Source organism: Pipistrellus hanaki (assembly GCF_964339955.1).
Source record: "Pipistrellus hanaki genome assembly, chromosome: 11".
Lineage (NCBI taxonomy): Eukaryota > Metazoa > Chordata > Mammalia > Chiroptera > Vespertilionidae > Pipistrellus > Pipistrellus hanaki.
In genome coordinates this window covers 46,404,956-46,431,810 of record NC_140513.1, presented here as the reverse complement: position 1 = coordinate 46,431,810, position 26,855 = coordinate 46,404,956, and the positions used below count along the sequence as shown (strand labels likewise).

General features: G+C 38.4%; 1 protein-coding gene across 21 annotated transcripts in view; it reads left to right on the top strand.

The window, feature by feature from the left end:
- PTPRD (protein tyrosine phosphatase receptor type D) overlaps positions 1-26,855 on the top strand; it is a 1,977,099-nt gene that overhangs the window by 1,879,186 nt on the left and 71,058 nt on the right. For all 21 annotated transcript variants that reach the window (XM_084898455.1, XM_084898451.1, XM_084898446.1 and 18 more), the window contains one exon: positions 22,313-22,436. In XM_084898455.1, coding sequence (XP_084754581.1) covers positions 22,313-22,436 — 124 coding nt within the window. The remainder of the gene's footprint in view (positions 1-22,312; positions 22,437-26,855) is intronic.

The window sequence follows — 26,855 nt, the reverse complement described above, 5'->3', positions numbered from 1 at the left end:
GACTTAGAGATTACCCTTTGGACACAGTCCACCCTGCCATGACATTGCACAGTCATGAATAGTTATCAAACACCTGGCTTTAACTCTTTTATGAACTCTTTTAGCAGTAGTATCTTAAGCACACATAGCATAACTTCTCTGAAGAGCAGTCTTTTCTGTGGGGATTGGAGAGGAGCATGAAATGGGTTCACAGAAGGCAGGACGTATTCTGTTCCCATCTCAAAATCTAGTCCCAACATCTTTGCTGCCATCCCCAGAGTTGGGTGATCTTTGATCTCAGCGCTCACATGCCCTGCACTAGTTAGCACCCCAATGTGCTGAGAGTTTTTTTACTGTGCTTATGGCAATGCTTTCACGTCAGGTGGTAAAGAGCTTCTTATCTGACACTTTTCAGATATCAGAGTCCTGTCCTTCTCTTTTAATAGCATTATGTGTGCAGCACCTTTGTCTATGAAGTTAGGGTATTCACAATGCTCTAGTGAGAGAGGTAAAGATATATTATTCATGAATCATAAAATATATTGAGACAGTGCCAAGACATATAGAGAGACATTTACAATTATTGCTTAGATTGTATTTTTAAATGTTAATAATTGGGATAGACCTCAGAGTTAAGTCATCTCATCCTAGAGGTCAGAAACAAGAGGCTCAGAAAAGAATGGCTTGCCCAGGGTGACGAACCTACTATGTGGTTGAACCAAGCCACCAACGTACTCCCTCTTGTCATTAGAAGAAGAATGTTCCGGGGGACCTGCTCTAGAGAACTACATCTTTTACTGTTTGTATTGTACCATGCCCTGATTATAGAGTCTAGAAACCTGAGTCTAGACTATTCTAAAAAAAAAAAACTAGAATAATATTTATATCAAAAGTTTCTGTGAAAATGTCATGCTTATCAATTTGCATGACTATCCCTTGGAACATGCAGTGGTTTTCCTATGACATGCTAGGAATGCATTCCTTTTCTCCATAGACATTTCTTCATTCCCAATGGTAAACATTGTAGTTTTCAATAGAAGGCAAAAAGTTGTCTGTCATCAAAGCAATGACCACAATGAAAACACTTCTATTTTCCCTAGGAAAAGACTCTTGGTGTATTTGACCATGTGCGCCAAAGTACATTTGTACGCAGATAGCTTTCATTGCTACATGCTTTGTAAACCTGCCAGCTTTCATAATGTAAAACCACTTGTCATACCTGCTTTCAATTCATTTATAATTTATGTGTTAACTCATGAGGGTGACTATTCATTAGGGCACTACACAGACACAAACAAGAAACCAAGCACACACACACACACACACACACACACACACCCCTACACACCTACACACTCCTACCCCTGATTTGTTTTGTGTGTTTGCCACATTTGAATTACTAAATTTTTATTGGAAGTGGCTCCTCCATCTTCCTAAAGTAAGCAAGTGGATGATGGCAGAGATCTGTTTTCATCTCTTATGCAAAATTGAAGAATACAATAGATGAGGGAAAGCCTTCGTTTTTAAATATTTTTGACACACGAGCCACAAAAGATAGAAAACAATAATTTAACTTTGAACAAGTTATGGTGTTTTATATAATGGAATGAGAAAAATGAATGAGTTCATGAGATAAAAGCAGTAACAACTTTTGTATATCTGAGCTCCCTTGAGGGGCGGAGGGACATACTGAATGGCTAAATTTACTATTCCAAAGTGGAGTCTCTTGATACTGTAGGATTGGGGGGTGGGGGGGTGGGTAGGGAAGTCATTACCCATTTCCCGAGGTACATAGCTTCAGATTGGGTCCATACCCACCTGCCACTCGGGGACATCTGCTCATTTAGCTCTGAAAGGCTCAGTGGCTGGGCACATGGACTAGACTTACACTGCCTAGATTTGGCCCCTGCCTCAAGCTGTGTGACCTTAAGCAAGTCACTGAACCTCTCTATATTTTTGTTTCTTCACCCCTACAAAGGAAGCAGTCATAGTGCTTACCTCCTAGGTAATTTAAAGTAAATACATAGAAAATTCTTAGCAGAGTCCATGATTCAAATTCTCAGTTGTCTTAATAGCTATGATTTATTTCATCAAATAGATGCCATCAATTTTATAGAGCTGTTAAACTGCGAAAAATATATATATATATGTCTTTGAATCGGTGAAACCCTGGTATCTTCTCATCCCTGTCACCAGTCAAACCCTTAGGGATTTGCTGAAATTACTAAAAAAAAAAAAAAAAAAAAGTAATAATAACAAAAATAGAAGGAAAAACTTTGCTAGTTTAAAACAACGCAATTAGCACTTACTATGTTGCCCTTTCTCTTATTCTAATCGTTTTCTGTGTTCAAATATAGCATCCCCCTGATCAGGTGTTCTGCCATCCCTGTTTGCCAGTGGCCACCTGGCAGCGATCTCAGCACCGATGACTAAGCCAAGTGTGTGTCTGGATCGATTTCTAACTAAATTTACAGTTCACAGAGGCTCTTTGTTGTAATCAGAATTCCTAGTACCAACACCAGAAGCAAACAGAACAAAGAGTGTCTTTCTGTAAAAAGAGCCGCTTTCCTTGGTCCACACGCCACCTGACTTATCAGCAGGGAAGCCTTATTTTCAGGCCCTTTTCTCTGAGAAAACAGACTGTTATTATCTTCCAGCAGTAAAGAAGTCAATATGTTTTAATGCAGATGCCTTCAATTTAACTCAAAGGCACCTACTGACTAATCTCCCCGTGCAGTTTTTATAGCAGAGATGGAGCTGCCACTTGGCAATTGGAGAAGGTGCTTTCTTCATAGCTAAAGACCAGCCTCATCAAGTAAGACATAAAGGGGCAGAGAGCCCCTTCCGAGCTGCCTGACTTTCGGTATCTTGTCAACAAATCTAGTCGGACACAAAGACACAGCAGCTCACCCTAGAAGAAACTCTGCATCCAAGACCAGGGTGTGCATATCTGTGTTTATAGTCTTTTATTCTTTCTGAACGTGCGCAGTGATTAGAGATCAAACGGCAACCAACTTCTCAATGTCCAAAGCTGATTTTCATTTAGACTTTTTAAAGTTTGTTCTTGTATCTACTTTTCAGCCTCAAACATTCTCCTTTCTGGCGTTAAATCCCATATATTTCATACGAGAGCTTTTTATTTATTTTTTTTTTGTGTATGTTTTCTTCTTAGAGTCACCTGGCCCTGGAGGAATCTCGTATAGCTTTGGTTTTCTGTTTCTCAGTCCTAGTTCTCATACAAGTTCATTATAACTAATTGGCCCTTGACCATTGCTGGACATTGTCCAAATTGTCTTTCCACCTGTTCCCGTGTGGAGCACCAGGCTCTCAGAAAACAATCTGGAAATGTCTCCAGTTCCGAAGTAAGCTTTCAACTTCAAAGAGATCATCGTCAGAATTTAGAAAGTGACCACTTTTTGAGTTTTAGTTTAAAATGAAATTGGGATTTTTGGAGAATCAGAGTAATAAATGTACATTGAGAGGGATGCAATAGCAGATGACAGAGAGAGATCGGAAGTCGGGGAAAACAAGCCTTATATATTGACTGGGCCAATTAGTAGCTGTGCTACTTGACCCCGAACCAGTTACTTCCCCTTGAGTAGCTCTGGTTCTCTTATTACTGTTGAAAATATTAGCACCTACTCATGAGGTTGTTATGAAGATGAATACAGGTTCAGCACCTAGCCCCTTGCCTTTCTGTACAAAGCAAGCATGTGGTAAATGCAAGTGGCCCTCAATGCTCTGAACTTGAATGCTCATGACCTACTGGTTGGTCACTTAATAACACTGAACTTTTCTCACAAGTTATTTCATCTCGTAAAACATATCCTTCTTCTCCCAAAGAGGAGCTCTATGAAGCCAATTAAGAGAAGGTTGAGGGGTGATGAAGATGAAGGGTGGCTATGATGTCTACAAAGTTCTCTCCATATTTTATATGTAATGGAATTTCTGGTAATTAAATCCATATTAATGTCCAGAAAAGGATCCTTGTCACTGGTGAGGAGAACCTGACCTTTAATATGGATTTTAATGACCCTGGGCAAATAGTTTACCTCCCCTGATCTCTTTCCTTATTTATAAGAGGAACCATTCAAATGCCTTCTTCATCTGCTTGGCATTTACTGGAGAAGAGAAACAGATCAGGGAATAACCTCTGCTCTAGATGGGTCCATGGTGTCTGTAGGAAAAATGGGGGGGAAAAAAACAATAATTACCAGAACATGATGGGTGTGGGGAGGGGTCATTTAAGAAGGAGCCGTACTGAGAAGAGGCCTCTCGGAGAACATCTGAGTTGAAGAGACACTGAAATTTGCTAGAAATGCAAGACAAGGGAGTGGGGGGCAAGGGAGATGCACACAGGAAGACATGGAGATAAGGAAATGGCTTATGTAGGGGACCCAGTCTGGTTTGTACCTTCACTGCGAAACCAGGGTCATTTCACTGAGAGGTGAAGTGGGTAAGGTGCCTACACCCTTTCAAGGTTGTGACATCATGCTAAGGAATCTGCACTAGATGATTTCAAAAATCCCCACAGGGCTTGCAAATGATTTCTGGCTTCTTCTAAAGCTGCAAGGACCCCAGGGACCAAATGAATGCCTCTATGTTTATGTAACTTGTCACAGTAGTTTATGGGCAGAACCGTAACGATGCTGCAACAAGGGGTTGGAGGAAGGAGAGCCTGCTGCTGTCCTACATACTAGGGATGTCTTTACTTATTTATGTCCTACTTTTCAAATTTACTAACTGGTAATGGCAATATTACTTGTCGTAGTTGGTTGGGTTTCTTTTGTTTGTTTGTTTTTACTGTGGCTAAACAGCTTGTCTTCTACTTGAAAAGTAATTGTTAAGACACACCCCACCACATCCCAGAGTACAGAGAAGGTCAAAGAGAAGTATGTGAGCATTAAGATGTTACATGAACTTGTGGATTTAGTTAGCAACGTCTTGGGAAACATTTCGTCATCAAAGATGCAGCAATTGGAGTATTTAAGAAGTTGATGCATGTGGCATAATCAGAACTGCATTATTTCTCACTTGCTGAGTAAGATTCTTTAATGCTGGGCATTTATCAGTCATCCAAACTCCATCTCATGGTGATCCTTGAATTCGATCATTCTTCCTTTCTTCACCTCCCACTCCTCCCATTCTCTATTCCCTCTCTCCTCCCTCCTCCTTATTCCTTCCTTTCCCCCCTCCTTCCTGCCAGTTTTCAGAATGTTTCTTCATACCTTCTTCTTTGGTACTAAACTGCATAATCTTTTACTATTAATGCTAATAATACCTAGCTTTTCTGTAGGACTTCACAGTCTAGAAAAACCTTTGCAGGTCTGATAATAATAGCAAATATTTGCATAGTTCTTACTTTGTGCCAGGTATTCTTCACAGCACATTACGTGTATTTCCTCAATCAGTCCTTCCAAGTAGGTACTATTAGCATCCCCATGTGACAGAAGAGGCTTCTGAACTGACCCACAGGAAAGTTAAGTAAATTGTCCAACTACTCATCCAGCTAGTAAGGGGCAGAGCTAGGATATGAACTCCCAGGACTTGGTGTCAGAGTCATGTTCTGATCTCAGTAGTGACTGCATTTGTCATCTGACCTTGACCAACTCACCGGGGGAAAAAAATGGAGAGAGGAAGCAGAAACAAATGTTTGCAGGATTGGGAGGTATAATGGCCCAGGCTTAACTCTCAGAAAATAACTGGTATTGGCTTGTTCAGGTCTTGACACTTTAGACTATAGACTAGAGCCTACCTACTTGTTTAGTCCTGACAATTAAAATAAGTTGAGGACAGAATAAATGCCCTCCTCTCCACATACCACCAGTTGAATTCCAACTTCATTTAGGTAAGACTCACGATGAAAGAAGAACTCCTTCACTCCAATAAATGAAGCTTCGGAAATCTGTTAAAATGATATAAAGTGACATTTACCCTTAAGATTTTTAAAACATTCTTTCATAAATGCAAAATCCTCTTTTAAGTCTCTTCACGTTATATAAAAGAGGCTAAATGACTTAAAAAGATAGAGCTGTTACTTCACAAGCAGAAGTTTGCCATATTTCAAGTTGGTAGGGGTGTGCAAACTCATCGCCTATTTATATTCATTTCCATTAGCTTCGGGGTTTATTGTTGTTACTGTTTTTTGCTTTACCTCCAGCTTTTATTTCTGTTAAAGTGAACAGTATGTCCAGTGGCACATAACTTCCTAAGCTGGATTGAAGAGGCAGAAGGTTAGCATCGTACTGGTGATTTCCCTGGGTGACCTTTATAAGTCCTCTCTCTGACCTTGGGATTCTGTTTGTCTCATTATTATTATAAAAGCAGATGTCACAAAGATGAGATTCTTTCTGATGCCAGGTATCCCTCTTTGCTTTCTCACTGTGGTGATGGCCCTACCCCAACCCTGCAGGCTTAGGTTTGGTCTCTTCTGTTGGTGTTGTATAACTTGGGAGGGCAGACCAGGCTGAAGTGATTGAGAAACCGTAATTAGCATGGTTAATGAACAGTGAAATGCTGCCTCCCTCTGTATTAAGAGCAGTTAGGGTGCTGCATCAGCAAATGGAGGAGAACCTGGACTCCTTTTCTCCCCACAGCAATTAACTGACCTCCTCATCATCAGTGGAGACACGAGGAGAATAAAAATGTTCAGTCTAAGCTTTGGAGGTGGTGGATGTTGCCGTGCACCTGGGCATTGATTTCCTTTTTCGTTCCTTTTCTATTCCTTCCATATTGATCCTTTCTGTCATGGCTCAAGGATTCTTCCATTATCTCCAAAATAATTTTAAAATTCCCTGAAGTTTTGGAGGTTTAAGAAGTTACTATAAAGTTTACTGGGGAGTTACATTTGAGGCTTCCTAAAGTCTTCCAATCTGGTGCATCCATGTTGTTTTAAAGAAGAGAAGACATTTTCAAGGAGCTTTAGGGATGTGGACTCAGCTAGTTGCACATCTAACATTATGCAGCAGCTGATGTTCTCTAGGTAGGCCCCCTAGGAAAATGGAAACTAATGAATCAGGAGGAAGGTTTTCTGAAGTAAAATTGTAGTAAGGTTATAGGAGAAAAACGTGGGTGGTCTGTCTTTGTTGCTAGTGAGGGTTCTCATGGCGACACTGGAATAAGGATTTCTGCAGGCCCTTGCGGAAGAATGAGATAAGGAGAAAATTTTGTTTTCATGAAATTACATTCCTGGGTTTCCAGAGTTCCATTTCCCTTAGTCCTGTCATAGAAGAAGTGTAGCTGGGGTTTCATTAAAGGCAAAGCCAGTGTCCAGAGTTCCCTTCTGTGCTGGACCTGGGTCTAGTCCCATATCAGGATGGCAGCAGTCCAGTTGTCCATCATGTGTGGGGTCCACATGGTTGGGGGCCATGTAGGTGAATACCGGAGAGCACACTCTGAGCAATCAGAGTCCCAAGAGCATAAGGGGAACCAAGAGAGTGAATTTCTTTGTTAGGGCAGTGGTTGGCAAACTCATTAATCAACAGAGCCCTGGTTTGCCGACCACTGGTTTAGTAGATTAAATATCCCAAATTTTGCACTCTTGCAGCGGCCACACTCATTCTGAGCAATGACCTGTTCCCAGTTGTGACTGTTAGGCATATACCTTCCAGACATTACCCCAACTTTATTGGGCAAGTTTGTCTGTTCTAGATGTCCATCCCTTCCCCCAGTGATCTGTGGGGAATAGATCGGTGACTCCCTGGGGAGCGTGAAGCTTTAGCTTCCTGGTGACTCTGTCCAAATGGCATGCCTATAATATACAGCCTTTCTTTGTTCCTTTCATGTTATCAATAACTAGTTAATTACAACATTATCAGTAAAACATTTTAAAACATTTTAAAGACAGGGTAACTGGAAACACCAAAGTTTTTATTTCTATATGAAAACAGTTCTAGAAATTTAGATAGCTATCAAGGATTGTGATAAGAGTTAATTTTTGATTATTGAAAGAACAGAATGGTTTCAGGCAAAAAAATAAATTTGGATAATATATTTTTTATATTTTTCTTTAACTTATTTTTGATATATAAAAGATTTATTATAAAATTCAACATTTTAAAGTGTACAATTTAGTGGGTACACTTTATATTTGACTATTAAATGGGTATATTATAAAAAGTCAAGGAAACCACTAAGCTTCTTCCACACACACACACTCCCCACCACCCCCCACCTCCCACCCCACCCCCATTTTAGTGAAGATTTCTATTTCTGTTGCTGGCATGGTTTTGAAACCCCTGGTGGAGGGAGCTGTTGGCACTGTGGAGTTCTTTAACCATGCTCAGTGTCAGAGTCTGAGAGAAGCATGAGCACAGAAAGCCAACATTAGGGCAAGATGGGCGCCTATCACTGTGTATCTGGCAGCTGTGACCTGCCCTTTGCTGCGGCTGAATCCATGATGGTGCACAGGACTGCAGTCTTTTCTAGTTTTACTTGTCTGTCTTCCCCTAGAATTTTTTTTAATATATTTTATTGATTTTTTTTACAGAGAGGAAGGGAAAGAGATAGAGAGCTAGAAACGTTGATGAGAGAGAAACATCAACCAGCTGCCTCTTGCACAACCCCTACCGGGGATGTGCATGTGTGCGCAACCAATGTACATGCCCTTGACCAGAATGGAACCTGGGACCTTTCAGTCCGCAGACCGACGCTCTGCCGCTGAGCCAAACTGGTTTCGGCTTCCCCTAGAATTAACGCTTCCTTAGAGTAGGGGATGTATCTCATTGGAGTATCCCTGTGACTAGCATGGTCAGTATTTCTGCAGCTAATACAGGAATCCAATTTTTAAAAAACGAAACAGGAAATTTGTTTGCTCTTTGTATCTATGTACCTCTTTCCCACGCAATCGCAAGATGGGAATCACTTAGCAGGTCATGGATAAAGATGGCGCGTTGGGTTATACTATCACCGCCCTGCAGCAGATGTCCTGTGTGGACAGAAGAGCAGCAGCTGCATGGGCAGTGGTCTTCTGTCTGGGTGGAGCATCCGCTGTTGGGCTTTCTTCAGTGGCCTTCCATTGGGTAATCCATTGTTAAGATAGTGTGGGAAGATCCGCCTCCCTGACAGTGATTGGCATTCAGACAGGAAGGAATGCCTGCCCAAAATAAAGCAGCATAAGGATCCAGAACTCACTTTTTCTCCTCTCCCCCCATCTGGAAAGAAATGTGATCTGGAGTATTCCCCTCTCAAGGCCAACTCTGGAGGGAGATAATGATATCAGCTTTCTTCAGAGCTAGAAATCTGCCAGCAAATTTCACAAAGAATGCATCTCCCTATACTAGTGGTTTTATCATAAAAATATTTGCATGCAAAGAACATCTTTGTTTCCTTAAGACTTCATCTGCGCTTGCTACTCATTTGCTCTTGAAAAAGGGATATAATCTTTTTGTTTTTGATCTGTAATCATTCCCACAGCAACCAATTGTGAAGCCACAGACCAAGGATTATAATTTTCGTTAGGGAATAAACAAATGAACTCGGTGAAACAAAGCTGCTCATTTCTTCCAAATCTCCTTGAGAACAATGGGAGACCAATTCTAAATTTATTGGTTGCCTCTAAAAAAAAAAAAACAAAAAACCCAAAAATGTTCAAAAACAGGAATACCTGTTTCTTTAAAGGTCTTTGTTCCTTTTCCAGCTTTATATTCACATTATGTCCTGCAACAGACATTTACTGAGTTCTTACTATGTACCTGGTACTCTTCTAAAGACTCTGGGGGTACAAAAATGAGTAATACATAATCCTTGCTTTGAATTCTGAGTCTGAGGGCTCCCTCAGAGGTTAGCCAAACTTTAGACCAAAGCTGCAATAACTGGATTTTTGTAGGGATTCCAATACCATGCAGCGAATATAGTCTGTTACTTGCAGGTTCCTCCAATGTAATAGGACTAGCATTTTTTCTATGTTATATCCACCATGTGAAAGGTGACATGTTGTTGGGTTATTTTTCTAACATTCAATAAATTCAGGGCTTTAGAAATCCAGTTAGAGTGCTAGCAGCTATCGAAAAACCTGTTCTTCAGACTCTGTATTTGCTAATTTCTTAGACAGAAAAATAAATGCTTCAAACTCGTAGCTTTTTGGCCCCATGTAGAGAAAACTCAAACTTCCCTTCTCATATTCTGTTATTTTAATGTATGTCAAATAAGGTTAAGGAACCACATTTGTTCTTTATTATGTTTCCATGGCAGAACATCTTAATGTTTCTCTAAACTTTGGGAGAAGTTATCAAGCATAACATTTTATGTTGTAATATCAACCAAGATTTCCATAACTGGATGAAATATGTGCCAACAGAAAGAAATAGGAGTTGATCAGTGTAATATAGATCTTTCACTTTTTCCCTTATAATTCATAGTCTGAAAGGGCTCCATTTGTTAGAAAATGTTCTTTTATGTTTATTACTTATATTACTATTCACCAGTGTAAGATTGTTTAGCGTTTTGTGTATTGTTGGCCATCTTGTTAAATTATCAAAGCATAGCTTCAAAATGGACTAAATAAAACTTAAGTTGTATAATAAAGAACGGAGCCTATAATCTATTGTTTTTCTTTAATAATCAAGAGATTATTTTAACTGAATTTATATATAGTTCTTTTTCTTTTCCAGCATAAAATTATGCTTACTTTATTGAATGGCTTTATTAATAGTACTTTCAATTTTTAAAAACGGAGGCAATTTTACAGTAACATTCCTTATAAGTAGATATATACAGATCCCCTCGGAAGGCTATATCTATTTATATTTTTTTCCAAAATTGGATCCTAGAAAGATTATTTTTCCCCATTCATTTTTTACAACTTTAATGAACTTTAACTTAGGCAATGGGCTTTTTCAGTAGTCTTGATCATCAGTAGAGATTGCTATAAAGTCCGTGAATTTATAGCTACCGACATCGATGGGGAATATAGTCTGTTACTTGCAGGTTCAAAATCTTTGTATACATGTTTAAATTCAGAATTCTAAATCAGGAGATGACAGAGCAATTGTAATAATAATAATAATTATAATAATAATAATAATAATAATAATACTCCATTTCAAAAGACTTGCACAGAAATTCAGACAAAAATCTGATATTGTTAAAAATTGCATCAACATTTGTATTTGCACCTGTACTGAGCAAGCTCACAGACTACAAAGTTATAATGTAGACACTATTTTATTCGGGAACTTACTTTACAATAGATTTGGGGAATTGAGAATTACCAAGTGGAGGTATCTGGGGGATCACTTTGTAAAGTATATGATTGTCTAACCACTATGCTGTATACCTGAAACTAAGATAAAATAATCTTGAATAGCTGAAACCAGTTTGGCTCAGTGGATAGAGTGTCAGCCTGAGGACTGAAGGGTCCCAGGTTAGATTCCAGTCAAGGGCAATGTACCTTGGTTACAGGCACATCCCCAGTAGGGGGTGTGCTAGAGGCAGCTGATCGATGTTTCTGGCTCTCTATCCCTCTACCTTCCTCTCTGTAAACATCAATAAAATATATTTAAAAATAATAATAGTATTGAATATAAACTATAATTTTTAAAATAGTAAATAATAGAGGTGTTTCATACAAACAATAGAAAGAATAATCAAATGAAAAGGTACATTAAGATAATGAATTTAAAAGAAAAATGCTATGAGTCTAAACATAACTAATTGCCCAATGGATGCGCCGTTCTGTACTGCATGATGGTAGGTGCATATGTAAGTGTGTGGGGGAGAGAGCTCTCCAGCAAGTGGATTGGGACAGCGGGATTTGAGCTGAACCTTGAAAATAAGGTAGGATTTAGACAAAAAGGATAAGAAAGTGCTCTCCAGACAAGAGGTATGCCAATGTGAAGCGTCATAATTGAGGACCTCTGGCATGGATAGAGGAAAACAGCCAAGGGCTAGAATTTAGGATTATCCACTGGGGCTGATTAAAACCAATTCAACATATATATATATTGATTTGGTGCGCGCACTGGGAAACACAGCATGGTGATTTTGACTTTCAAGAACTTGAAGTCAGTACAGGAAATAAGAATAAAATAACACGAGACAAATGTGGGATCCATGCTGTAGGGATCCATAACTAATTACCCAAGGAATTTCTTATTTTATTTCAAAGACAACACCAGTGAATATTTCAAGTTTTCATGTTTACATCAGACCTATGTGTTTGTATCCCAGTTACTGTTTCTACTGTTGGCTTCATACACATTACAATTGTGAGCTTCCTGTTGTTTTTCATTTAATTTCTACTGAATTCTCTTAGTTTAAATACACGTCTTTCAGGGGGAACCTACATTTTGAGCATGTAGCTGTCTCTCTCACAATAGTTAACACTATACTGTGATGAGGATAGTAATAAATGATGACAACTGCTATAATTTTTTGTGTATTCAGTTCAGTAGACTATGGTTATGTGGTGAAGCAATCCAGTTCTTTGTTAATAACAGGTTTATGGAAGACAGGCTTTCAGGATTGTACCAGAAATCCTATTAAAGTGCCATCCATTAAACCATTAAAATAGTCATTAAAACGGTTTATGCAGACTTGTTATTCATGAGTTATTGGTCTCTCACCATTCCCAGTCCTTTTTGCCAATATTGCTCCAGCCTTTGTTTCACTGTGGCTATTCGGTTCCAAGGAATTAGTATCTGTCAGCTTCCTCTCTCTGCACTACTTGTGGTGTGTAAGTGAGAGGGGGAGGGGAGGAAAGGAAATAAAGAAAGGGGAGAGAGGAGAAAAGGAGGTGTGGTTGGGAGATGGAAATGGGAGAGATTGAAATCCTGTGTTTTTGTTTCTAATTATTTAGGATAAAGATTGTACTGAAGATGTCACTCTAATTCTTAATCTCATAGAATTTAATTCAAATCTAACAATATAGAAAGCTTTAGTGAGTTTCTTAGCTTCAAATTTTTGAAAGTGAAAAGTACTGTGATAGAATTTCTCATTAAACCAAGCTGATAGGCATCTGGTATTTAATCTGTTGTCCACAGTTTTGCAGTAAAGAATTGAACTTTGTGATGGTGACTTTAGAGTTATGACTTACATATATGGACTGGAGTGTAGTGGTAAGGGCTGACTCCCAAAGTCAGAAAAGTCTGCATTCATATTTCAGTTTCACTACTTTGTGGACTATGGGGGTGGCTTACAGAAGGTGTCTTAAGTTCTGAAAAGTAGTAAAATGTTCACAAACTGAAAAATTAAAGAATACAGATAACAAATCCTTGAAGTATTTGAAATAATTATTGTTAAAGGTCAAGCGGGCTTATTTAAAATTTTGTGAGTTTATTTTTGAGGAAAAAATAATCAGAATGAGGTAGTACTGTCCTGTAACAGGAGCCAGGGGAAAGATTTTATAGAGAAAATGTGAAGCAAAGAAATTATTTAATTGGCTCTAACTTAAGGCTGTTTGTCCTTAGGGTTTGGATTTTGTAATCTGAAGTATTTACATTTACAGGCTTAGGTTTTGGTTTCTTATGAGCCACCATAGCATTAGGGACACCTCAGTCTAATGGCTTCATTGCTTAATTAACATGATTAATACGGTCATCACAGAGATAAGTGCTGACAGCATTGATATATATATATTCTGGGATACACACACACATACACACATGTATGTATGTATGTGTGTATATGTTTATGTTTGTATATACTCACATTTATAATACATGTATGTACATGTGTTATGATTATATATACACATGCAGTATGTGAGTATATATGTAATTATTTCAACTGCTCTATAATTTTTTTACTTAAAAGAAAATATGAGCCCAGCTAGTGTCGCTCAGTGGTTGAGTGTCAACCTATGAACTAGTAGGAGGTCATAGTACTATTCCAGTAAGGGCACATGAGGCAGCCAGCCAATCAATGATTCTCTCCAATCATTGATGTTTTTATATATATCTCTCCCTTCCTCTCTGAAATCAACATCAGAAAAATTACAGCCCCTGTAGTGATATGCTCAGGTGATTCCAGTTTTTTCCAAAGGGCTAAAATATAAAATTACCACCCGGCTAGTGTTGCTCAGTAGTTGAGCATCGACCTATGAACCAGGAGGTCAAGGTTCGATTCCTGGTCGGGGTACATGCCTGGTGGCAGGCTTAATCCCCAGTGTAAGTGGCAGCCCATCAGTAATTCTCTCTCATCATTGATGTTTCTATCGCTCCCTTTCCCTTCCTCGCTTAAATCAATTAAAATGTATAGTGGTAATATATATAATTACCAATGTACTGAAATGTTGTAATATATTTTACCTAGAATAGTCTTTAATTTTATATTATAAAACCAGTATATATTTTTAACAGCAAATTATTTTAGTTTATAAAGAAATTAAACTTTAAAATTTTGTATTGTTTTAACCTTTCTAATTTGTCACATGAATAAGAGAAGAAAATATACAATTTAGATTGCAAATGGTCTGTCTTTGCGTAATTAGAAGCCTATATTCAGTACAGCCTACTGTTACCTACTGAAGGAATGACGATATTAACAGCAAGGGGTTCTTAATATAAATACTGTGCCCAAAATATATGTGGGAATTCCTGTGTTTCCACTAGATAGTTGCACTGAATACAAATGGGGATGTAAGGGAGTGAGAGAGATTTTTAAGGGATTATGTGGGATTTTCCATGATCTATCACAGACTTGGAGGAGGTGAAACGTATTCTAATTTCATTTCAGATGTATAATTCTTATTTTTTCTGAATCAGAAAAAGGATATGAAAGGTTTTGACTAAACATGAACAGAAATGCATTCAGATATATTTCAATTTGGAAATTTACCTGTTTTTCCTCTTTGATCTGAAAATAAATATAGGAGAAGAAGAAACTAAACTTTAACAAAGAAACTTCTTATTAAATGGCAAAAAAAAAAAAAGGGGGGGGGCGGGTGCTGAAAGCCTAAAATATACCTGTCTACAGGATGCAAAGTAAAATAAGAGGGGAAAATACAGTGTAAAATTAGGTTAGAAATTTCCACATCTAATAAAGAGAAATTAATGTTATCAGCTAAATCTCAACCTTAAACATTCAAAAGCCAAGAGGATGATTTAGCTTCCCTATTTCCCTTAATTATGTTGTTTATAAAATTCTGTTGTAATATGCATCACACGACAATTATGAAACCAATCCATCCACTCATTCATTTGATTTTTCTTTTGAATTTACTTTTCCATGCGATTTCTGGGTGATCAGATCTCCAGTATCAAATGAAATGGAAACAGTGAGAATTAGATGTGGCTGTCTGTGGGGTTTGATTTTTGTGTTTTGGGTTTTGTTGTTGTTGTTGTAGTTATCTCTGCCAATTTGGAACCTGATGGACATATTGTCATACAGCATGTAGAAGGGCAGAAATTGATTTTTTGGGGGGAGGAAGGGGGCCTAAATCAACGGGACAATTGTTCTAATTTTATGCTTCAATGATAAAGAAGATACAGTTAGCATCGGGGAGAAAGCAGACATTCGATGGCTGCTAAGATTGTCTTAAATCAAGATATTTCTTACTCAAGTCAGTGGGTAGAGGCAGGAGGAAGCAAATATCTCCCGGTCTTTTAGCAATAACAGTGCATACGGTGTTTTAAACATATTACTTTTCTTATTACGATTGGGTCGGTACAAATGCATCAACATTTGCATAGAGTGATGAGGAATTAATGCCTTCATCTTGTGAATTTGTTGTCAAAAACTAGCGCCATGTTATTCATGCAAAAGAACAGATGCCATTGTGTGAAATGCTGCACATCCATTTCATCTAATAGATATTTTTATTTGTTACCTACACATAATTCCTTTAATAAATACTGCAATTACTTTCTTCCAATTCAGTCAACATTTTCTCTTCAGTCAGAGCAGTTTAATACACTTCTAATAACTTTATTTTTTTTGACCCAAACGAAAAATTATGGTTCCTTTTGCTTTTTCAAATAACATCAGAAATCCTCGTGTGTGAATTATATTTGTAAAATGATTCTCCACGAAGCCCTCGTGTTTAAGAATGTCAGCTATAATCCTACCTGCCCATTACTTATGCACTTTAATTTGATGGAGGAGATGAATAGCTAAAACTAAAACATTAGGATTAAGAGATATCATTGTCATCATTCCTGTAGAACCACTTCCTTCGGGAACTAGGAATGTCTGTTCCGCCTTTAGTAGCATTCGCGAAAATGTTGGAGCATGTTAAAGAGAGTTTGGGGTGGGGGGAAATCTGGACTTTTAAACCTTCAGATCTTAAAATTCCACCTTCTTTTTTGAACTCTTATTTGAAAGGAACTCTGAGAAATACTCTCTTCCTCAATCACACATATAAGGCAGTGAGAGGCTCATCTGCGTTCTGGAGAGCAGGTCCTACTGTGTTGAAAAGAATCCAGTGTTTGTTGTTGGATTGTTATAGTGTTTAGTCATCTTGAATCCGTAGTCAGTTAGAATAAGTTCAGTGTATTTCCAGGAGAAAATGGTATCCTCAGAGAAATAAGCTAACTCATTCTTAGTGCTGAGATATGATTTAGGATAAAACGCTTATCAAAGTATTGCTGGAAATACCTCATATGGCTGGATGCTTCACTACAAATATAGTTTCTCCTATTTAGGCCTCTATGTATACCAATTCTAATTATGTACATAAATAAATTACTGCTTTAGGTAATTTTCTGTGGGTACTTATTACATAATATTTTTACGATCAGAATTCCACACCAAACCATTAGACAACATGTGAAGTTGATGCAGTTTTATTATTTGTAAATTGTATCCTCTGCCTACCATTCAAGGTAGATAGAAAAATGGCCATATCCACTTATAAGTTAACACCGAGAATCTTGAAAAGTATTTAAATGCTTCAGATTCTAATGGTGGCCTGCTCAGATATGTTTTTATAAGGAAAGATTTAGGAGGTGCTGATGACAGGTTGGGATAAAGGGAGATTAGAGAAAATGAGGGCACAAGCCTGGCTCTGGAATGGCGTTAATAGGAAAAAGAAGCACAGAGCAAACAGGCCCAAGACAGACTTGCCAAAGCTAATCAGGGGCTGTGACCGCCAGCGTTTGCTCATCACCATACTTTCCATTTTTTCAAGCATCATCGGACTCAACTGAACTCATGCTCTTCTCTTTGAAGAAAGTACTCATTATGTCAATTGCAGGCTTCTGCTAATTGTGCAAAATATAGCCCTTCCCAGCCATGCAAACGTGGGTCTTTTTCAAATGGGTACATATTAATTTACCATTTTCAAACTGGGAGAAAGAATATAAACGAATGAGAATGAAAAAAAAAAAAGGCTTCATTACAGAAAAACACACTCAATGGCAGATTGCTCTTCTAGACCTCAGAAAGCATTTCGGAATATTTGGGGGCTGGGGGGAGGGGAGGAGGGAACACTCTTAGGACAAAATGAGCCTGGTGCTGGGGAACAATGTGGAAAAATAGTGTTTCTCTGGAGGATAAGGTCATTGAAAGTTCAGTTCCCTGTAAAAGGGATGGTTAGTCTGACCCATAGTTTGGCTGGTCAAGTAGCTGGTCTATCCCTCCTATGTAATTATACTTCTGTTAGTTGTTTTAAAACACACACAGAAACAGGATGTATCTTTTTTTGTGGTTTCTCTTTGATGAGTTTCTAAAGGGAATATTTTGAGGTTTTTCTCCTGATGGGGTGAAGGAAAGTAGAATACAGAGCAACTGGTATTGTGTGATGTTTTATACATGTGAATTACATATTTTTTTTTCTGGACAGAGAATTCAGAATCTTGCAGAACCATATTTAAAGGACTTTGCTCTAAGAGGATGACTTGAGCTTTATCAAAAACTAGAGACCTGCCGAAACCGGTTTGGCTCAGTGGATAGAGTGTCGGCCTGTGGACTGAAAGGTCCCGGGTTCGATTCCAGTCAAGAGCATGTACCTTGGTTGCAGGCACATCCCCAGTGGAGGGGGGGTAGGAGGCGGCTGATGGATGTTTCTCTCTCATCGATGTTTCTAACTCTCTATCCCTTTCTCTTCCTCTCTGTAAAAAAGCAATAAAATATATAAAATAAAATAAAAACTATAGAGACCTGGTGCACAAAATTTGGGCACTTGGGGGGCAGGGGGTCCCTCAGCTTGGCCTGCACCCTCTCGCCATCCAGGACTCCTTGTGGGAAGTCCACCTGCCTGCTTAGCCCAATCCCTGAGAAGCTGGGCTTCCTGCTCCTTAGTGCTGCCTTGAAGGCGGAAGAGGCTCTGGACACCACCACTACACTCGCCAGCCATGAACCCGGCTTCCAACTGAGCAGTGCTCCCGCTGTGGGAGCACACTGACCACCAGGGGACATCTCCTGCATTGAATGTGTGCCCCCTGGTGGTCAGTGCGCATGATAGCGGCCAGTTGTTCTGATCCTTCCACCATAAATATCGCTGGGCATATATATATATATATATATATATATATATATATATATATATATATATATATATATATATATATGGTCACTCTTATATCAGGATGTAATTTTACCCAATGCTATAAGTTGATGTGCAAATTTATGAATATTCTCTTACTTTGAATTTATACAGATGTTTGATCCTTGCATTGTTTCCAGAGAACAATTGAAAGGCATGTATGAAACACTGAAGGAACCTTCTCCATTTTCGCTATAGATGAAGCACAGATGGCAGTTAGGCACTCAGACTTGGGGAACAGAATGCCAGGTCCTCAAACCTGGCTTTTTCCACCTACTGGCTTTTGACCATGAGAGAGTGATGGTCATACCCCACACTGGGGATTGAGCCCAAAACCTAATCTACAGAATTTTTATAATAACTACTTCTAGGGTTTTTGTAAGATAAAATGAGTTAACTCATGTGAAGCACACACACAAAAAAGCCACAGTAAATGTTACATATGTGTTAGTTGTTATAATTATTGGATGTAAATATTTATATTTTTAAATATTTTTATCGAGAATACAATGAAATATTACAAGTTATGTGTAGCTTTTTTCCCACTTTTCTATTTAAGGACAAACTTCTAGTTGATTAAAAAGCAAACACAAAAAACAAGCAAACAAACAAAAAAACACACAAAAACATGAACTAGACCTTGCGAATCATCACCTTAAAGACTACATAAATACAGAGTATTTGGTTTTAGCAAGTGTGAATGAGGTTTTCCCTTTTAAGTAACAGGTTTTCTTTCTATTCGGTGTGTTTTTCCCTCTGTAAGGCAAACCTATTGCTATTACGGTGAAGATTTCTGTTAACGTTAGAATGATTCAGTCAACAGCTATGAGAGGGAGGGGAGGGTGTATATGTGTGTGTGTCTTATGCCAAGTGGCCAAGTGTGCAGATAGGGGAGTGATTTTACTTGGTTTGGCATCTTGGTAAAGTTTTAGATGCTACATAGTGTTCATGCAGTACTTACCTTTCAAGGGCCTTGTCGATTGACTGGAAAAACAAAGGTAAATCTTAGAAATAGCGTTCCTGTTTATAAATTCTGTAACACTGTCATATACAAATTTAATATAGTATTTTTTTAAAAGGTCATTAATCAACTTCTGGTTGAAAAAGTATCCACTGTGCTTTATTCCCAACTCGTAAAATTCCCCTCAGTGGAAGCTATCAAAGACCTGGCCAAGTTTCCTGCTTTAGAACTTAGGGTGAAGTGCTAGGAAAGAGGGAATAACCTGTCCAAAGTTGTTTGGATAAATAGAATCAGAAGGATGAGCAGAGGTACTGAGAATCAAGCTCAGGGAAACCCAGTACCAACAGCAGGAAGAAGTTGACTCCATTAGGAACAAGGGGACTTATTTCAAAATTTTTAGTAATATTGGTGTAGCCTCATTTAACTTTATAATAGAAAGATATCTTCTCTAAAAAAAAAAAAAAAAAGAGCAACATGCTAATTGACCCTACCTTCAAAATTCCCACCAGCCAATAAGGAGTGATTATGCAAATTAACCCAACAAAGATGGTGGATTAATTTACATACACAGGTGCTGAGTGGCTGGGGGCAGGCATTCCACGGCACCCCAGCAGCTCCGGGCCTCTAGGCAGTGTGGGAAGGCAGAAATTTGACTCCAGGCCAGGCGGAAAGGCGACTCCAGCCAGAGCAAAGGTGATGCTGGCAGCCAGGGGAAAGAAGGCCCATTCTTACAGGAATCTTAGTACATCAGGCATCTAGTCCAGACATAATGGGCCAGTCAAAAATACACTGTTGAAGTGGAAGTCAGCTTCTCTGTCACTTCAGACCGATGTTGATCTTTCTCTGTGTTGCTCTTTTTATTTTTCTTTAGGAAGATCTCAGTAAGAAAAGCCAGAAAACAAAAAGGCAAAGCCACTGTGTCATCACCAGCACCAAGAAAAGCCTAAGCAGTGGGTTTTGAGAATTAGAGTCTTATTCATCCATGATATCTTTGCCTCATTAACATGGATAATTGAAATTTGATTTTGCTCAACCAGGATTTTTCCTGAATGTACAAGATCTTATACTTTATCTACTAGTAATTCATTTTTCTTTACTGAGTTTACTCCTCTCAGCATTATGACAAGCTCCAAAATAATGACCTGTGTTGTGTATTGTTAAATGTTCAGTCAGATGGATAGATACAGATGGATGAGAATGTGTTGCACCAAGACAAGTCAGCATTATTTAATCAATGTTTGTTTGATCCGTGTAAAACGAGTATAAATGTAAGCTGCACCCCATCTGTTTTGTCATCCATGTGAAGCCAACCTCATTTTTAAAACTTGGTTTCTTATGTAACTGCCCCAGAATGACACAGGATGATCAGTTAGGAGCAAACAGCATTCGGACGAGGGAAATAAAGGAGGGTAGTTATGTGTGCGTGATTCGTATGTGGGGCTTCTCCATTTGGCAGTGACCCTTTCAATAGTTAAGTGGCATCGTGGCTTGGTGATGACCAGCTGTTAGTCATCAGCTGGGCTTTGACAGGATGCAGATCTGGGGTTGAAGGTGAATGTATGATTCTAGATGTGTGAGAAAATCACTTTTCACCGAATAGCATAGCGCCTGCCACAGAGAAGGCTTTGAGTAGGATTTATTGAATTAATCTTTCTTTACTTCCATTTCCTTGTCTGCAAAATGGAGAAACAACCTCACAATATTGTGAAAATTAAACAGCCCACTGATGTAGAGCACAATGACTGGACAGCTACATATACACATAAAGGAACTGAAAATACCCAGCATCAAAAATTACTGCTAAAAATTCTATCAACATAACATACTATCTTTACTGTTTAAAAATTTCACCTATACCTAAACTTAATTTATTAATAGAATTAATGATTTTTTAAACTTGATTTTGATCATTTAAAATCATGTTTATGCAATTACTGAACTCGTGCTGCCATATACTATGAAATTATAAGTATGAAAAAAGTGTCAGTATCTTAAGATAAAAGAAAATATGTTTTGATTACCATAATATTGCAGGAAAATAAAAAAGTTGCCCAAGATGTTATAATCAAAGCCTGGGTTCATTTTCAAGCCATTGTTTTTACTTTACATATGAAAAGTTACATATTGTATTACATCTGCTGTATTTATTTTAATTTTGAATAAGTGGTTGAATTAAGGCATTAAGGTAATGCACTAAAAATCAAAACAAATAAGTTTAAAGAATCAAATGAAGTAAATGATGTAAACACGATAACACATAATGAACAACAGGAAACACAATTTAAGTAGAAAAGCAGTTAGGTCCTATCTACATTGGGTTGCAAATTATTGCTCTAAAATGATTAATTCAACTAACCTGCCTTCTTTACTGTTACTCTTAACTGTTAGAATTGCACAAATCGCCTTATGACATTGGCCATGATGGGTTGCAGAGAAATAGACAAAATTTTAAGCTGCCCTCAAGATGTAAGCCTGCAGGTGAAGAGAGTATAGTAACGCGGTGCCCAGGGAGGCCAGTGAAAAACCACTCAATTTAAAAATTGAGATTAGGTCCAGATAGGGAAGAATAGGGCAGAGCAAATAAGATAAAATAATGCTCACAGAACTGGAAGGAATATTGAACCACTGTAACTTGTAAGCTACAGCAGCAGAGAGAGAGAAAAAATGGAAAAGTAAAATAACAATAATAAAACCTGCCTTTCCGATATTAGCAGAACATCTGTATTGATTTTCTTTCTCATCTGAATCAGTGTTGGTAACTACACGGTGTTACTCCGATTAATCATCTCATGTGATTCTGGGTAGATCAGTGCTCAGCTTCACAGCGAGGGCCATCTTGATGAAGCGTGGCTTCAGAGTTTTCTTCTCAAAATTGCGTTACTTGTGATAAATGCCTATAATCCACGGATATTCAGTATTGATTTGGGGTGTGTGCTGTTTTTCTTTTAAAGTCAATTGATCCTGGCCAGCAGTTCACATGGGAACATTCCAACTTGGAAGTAAACAAACCAAAGAATAGATATGCAAACGTAATCGCCTATGATCATTCCCGAGTCCTCCTGTCAGCAATAGAAGGTAAGGAAATACTGACCTGATGTACACCGTTATTTTCATGGGTTTAAGGATGTGCATGAAAATACAGCTTTAACTAGGCACTGAGCCATCTATAAAAATAGTTATTTAAGATTTAGCCAATGCTGGTATTCAGTATTTCTTTCTCATAGAAATATACCTACCATGTACATACGTACACACACACACACACACACACACTAGCCCACCATTCAATAACATAAGAGCATTCCTCATAAACTCTTACCTCTACCCTACATGAAAGACTTGATTATGTAGTTGATGTTCACAAGGGAAGCAATTTTGGGTTGCCCGTTCACTGAGTGTTACTGATGGTTTGGAATAAAATGGTGATTATTAGAAGATGCCCAGTCACTGTTACCTAAAAATAGGCAAGTGAGTAGTATGTTTGTAAATAAATGTGGATAGCCACTAGGGACTGTCTAAACGGCTTGGGGTTGGTGATGTGGTAATGCAAAGTAAGCACCTTGGAGATGCCTGGTGCATCTGGTTTGTGGACTGTTTGATAATCTCTCTCCCAATGGTTTTACCTTTCAGAGGGAATGATGGCTCCTGAAAGATGAGAATTACTCTTCGAATATGCCTAGCTTCTTTTAAGGATTCATGAGGGGAATATTCTCCATTCATTCCTTTCCAGTACTAAAACCCTCTCACGTGGTATTTCAAACGCAATTAGGAAGCTCACGTCCAGCACTCAGCATCATGTTAGACTTTCTGGCGATGGTGGCACATTGGGCTGCTGCCCTCAGAAAATAGTTCCCAGTCCCCTAAATCCATCCTTGTCTTAGCAGCTAACCTGGCCCGCCGAGTGCCCTGTACCACGTGCATCCTCCTTGGCACCCAGAAGAGCATTCTAGGCTTTTCATACTTGAAAGTTTACTGCTCACCCTCTTCCACATTTTTATAAAACATTAAATCACACCAGCTCCAGATCAAACATTTCCATCGATGGTTATTCAAGTATCTTACCCTTTTTTCTGCTTCCGAAAGCTGTGATGACCACCCTTTATCTCAGAACTTGGAATTAAGTCCTACCTGCCTCCTTTGTACCCAGAGCTAATTTGAAAGTGAGACTCTGATTAACAGCTTTCCCAGTAATCACCAAGGCAACCATTCCATTTATTTTAAGCTTGGGGAGTGGGGGAGACAAGCACCATCCTTCAGCATTTCAGTAAGCCCCTACCTGCAGCCCCTTTCCTCAGAAGGGTGTTATCTGGCACAGACATATTTCATAAACTTCTCAAAGGTTTGTTTTGATGTTGGAAAAATGTTACAACACCTTTCTGAGACAACTGAAGATACTAGGTGTTCCAGAGTTAGCCTTTTTCTGTGCTGAAAAAAAAATTGATCAGGTGTATCAGAGTTTCACCAATGCTACTCTAAGCAGAGTGGTGTCAAACACGTAATTGCTTCTCTCCAATCCTGTTTAGCAACTGTAATTGGGGTGATTCGCATATAGATTTTCCACTTTATCTCTTATATTTTTCCCTTCTTAAAATGTAAAGAAGAGTAGCAATTTTTTGTCTCAAGTCTCTTAAACGATTGCCATAGTAAATAAGAAACTAAACCAAGGCACAAATAGAGAAACCTTTTTTTTTTTTTCATTCTGAAGCAAGATAAGTCATAGAAATAAAATAAATGGGTGTAAATTGAGAATGCGTTTGGCTTGGTCTTGGCTGAGGAACTTGTCAGTCTGCCTTTTCTGTTTGGTAGCATTGTTTTCACTCAGAATCAGGTCAGTCGATACTGCCACATCCCTGTACTTCTGCCCGCTTTGTCATTGTTTTCTTAGCCTGTTATTTTCTACCATCTAAACAGTAGTGCATGTAAAAAAAACAACAACACAGGACTATTCCTCCACGTGCCTTTTTAAAGACAGTTGGAAACTATGTGCATTTCATTCCTCTGATATTTTTGCAGTATAAAAGCCAAAACACTGGAATCAAACTTAAACCTGCCTTTTTATAGCTCTGTGCCACCAGTACACCCTAAATCTAGAGCTGACCTAGAAACCAAAAGTCTTTCCATTTTAACTCTTATGCAAAAGGCTAGAAGCATTTAATTGAAGTGTATGAGCTACACCGAGAGCTTTCATCTAGATTACAAGCATGGAAAGCATTTTATCTGAGACTAAGCCCCATAGTTAAGGGGCCAAGCCACCATCCTATTTCTTAAGCACAAGAGGCCACAGAACCACTGGCTGGGGCTCTCCCGTAAAGGGAGCTGGGAGAGCACAAAGCCACATTTTTAAGTGTGTGGAAATGTTAAGTGACTTCTTGCACAATTTATAAAATATAACGTGTCTTTTTTGTGCTCCCGTGGCGATAATGGCAGTAACTTAAAGACGTTGGTGAAGGTTTTATTTTATGCATTCTTGTTGTTCCCTCAGAGGTCCTGGTCACTGTCTTCACATTACTTTGCAGAATGATTTGAAAGGCATTAAAGAAAAGAGTGGACGTTGCCATAGTGATCTGCATTGCCTTAATCTCTGCTTGATAGTACTAAACATGACACAACTGCCATTGAAACACAACTGTCATTGAAAGATGGCAGGGGAAATTTTTTTTTTTTTTTAATCAGGAATTCTGTGTGGGCACCAATGTGCTTACTGAACTCCTTGAAAATAGTGACACTTTAGGACATGGTTCCAAATTATGCTAGCTTTCTTTATGCTGGGGAAAATGCAGAGTAAATTTAAGAGAGTCCAAATTACAAATGCTTACAATTGTTGAGTTTTAGGTTAAGCAATATGGGAACACAATTGAATTTTTTGACAAATCCAGGTACCTTTGAAGTTCCCTCCTTAAGTAAGCAATTTTTTAAGAGAAAATAGTACTTCTTGAAGAAGAGAGGTGAACAGATTTAACTTAATGACTTAAGATAAGTGTGACAAATAGAGACTAATTAGAAACTAATATGTACATGTGCACAAGATAATGTTGTAACCATATTCCTAATCTCACAGAGCCCAAAGTATTCCAGCAAGTAGACAGGAGGAAAGCTCAGAGGAAAACTGGTGCTGAGTGGCACCGTGTAAGAGTAATAGAGCCCAAATTAGAATCGAACTCTTCTGAGCCCTTGACCCCAGCTTCCTCAGCCACATCACTCACGATGCTTTCCTACTGACACAGGTTGTGACTGTGGTTAAGTAACTTAGCATGGATCCAAACGCCCAGCCTTAACTTCTGGCCCAGAAATCCATTTGATCACTGGGCATGAACCTATGGATGGCACAAATATTAGACTCTAATATCTCATTTGCTACTTCATGGAATAACTAATCTGAGGCAGTGACTCAATGTGGGGGACCACCTGTGGTTCAAATGCATTAGGCCTATAATTGCAGAAGTTATATGTATTTACCCTAGCTTATCCCAGGGTGATCTACTGCCCTCAAATATATTGTTATGTATCTTCAACTTCTTATAAACCAAGGAATATCATTAGTGACACATTACTTATCTTAATGCCTCCTAAATAGCAAATATTCAATCTGATTATCACACACTTAGATTAAAAAGGGTTTTGGTTTTTCCTTCTAATATACAACTCACAGCTGCTTGTTCTATATTTCTGTTAGTAGAATTATAATTAACATTTCAATTTAAAAGCCATGTTGACATGGAAATTTTTGGAATTGTTGGCCATGTCTAGATATAAAGCAAAACTTAAAATGCTACTTTTTAATTCAACAATAAAGACAAAAAGTTATAGATATGATCATCTGGGTACCTCCTAAGTGTCAGGTACCATGCCATAGAGTTTATATATTGTATACAAAAGCATGTATAGATTGTATCTGTAGTGTTCAGAACAGTCCCAAAAGGTAGCTGGGATCATTCAGTTTTATAGATGAGGAAACTGTTAAGCTAAACACCTTAGTAACTTATTCCTAATTAATAACCAGTAAGCGGCAGAGCCAAAACTCTAATAAATGAGTCATTTGGGCCCAAGATGGCTGTTCTCTCCAATAGGCCAGTCACACCTATAGCTGCCTTTGAAGTCATAATGGTAGAGCCTATACATGCCATACCAAATTCAAGAGCATTGCCTTTGTGCTGGGAAGACTGTCTAGGGATTCTGAAACACACATTTTGAAACACTTATGGTAGAAATCTTAGAGCTAGAGGTCTTCAATTGTGTTCGTAAACTCTAATCAAAGTAAATTTTTCCAAAGAATACACAACATAAATAGCTTTCAGGTGGGTTTTTGTTTAATATCACTTTTTAAGGCATATTAGAAAGATGATTGAGTAACAAGGCAGGAATCTAAACACTAAATCTCAGTCTGAGCAGCTGTGTGACCTTGGGCATGCCACTGAGTTCCATGAGCACTGAGCCTTTGGGGAAGCTGCATCCTTTTGAGAATCTAATGAACATTCACTATCCCCTGGAAAGCAA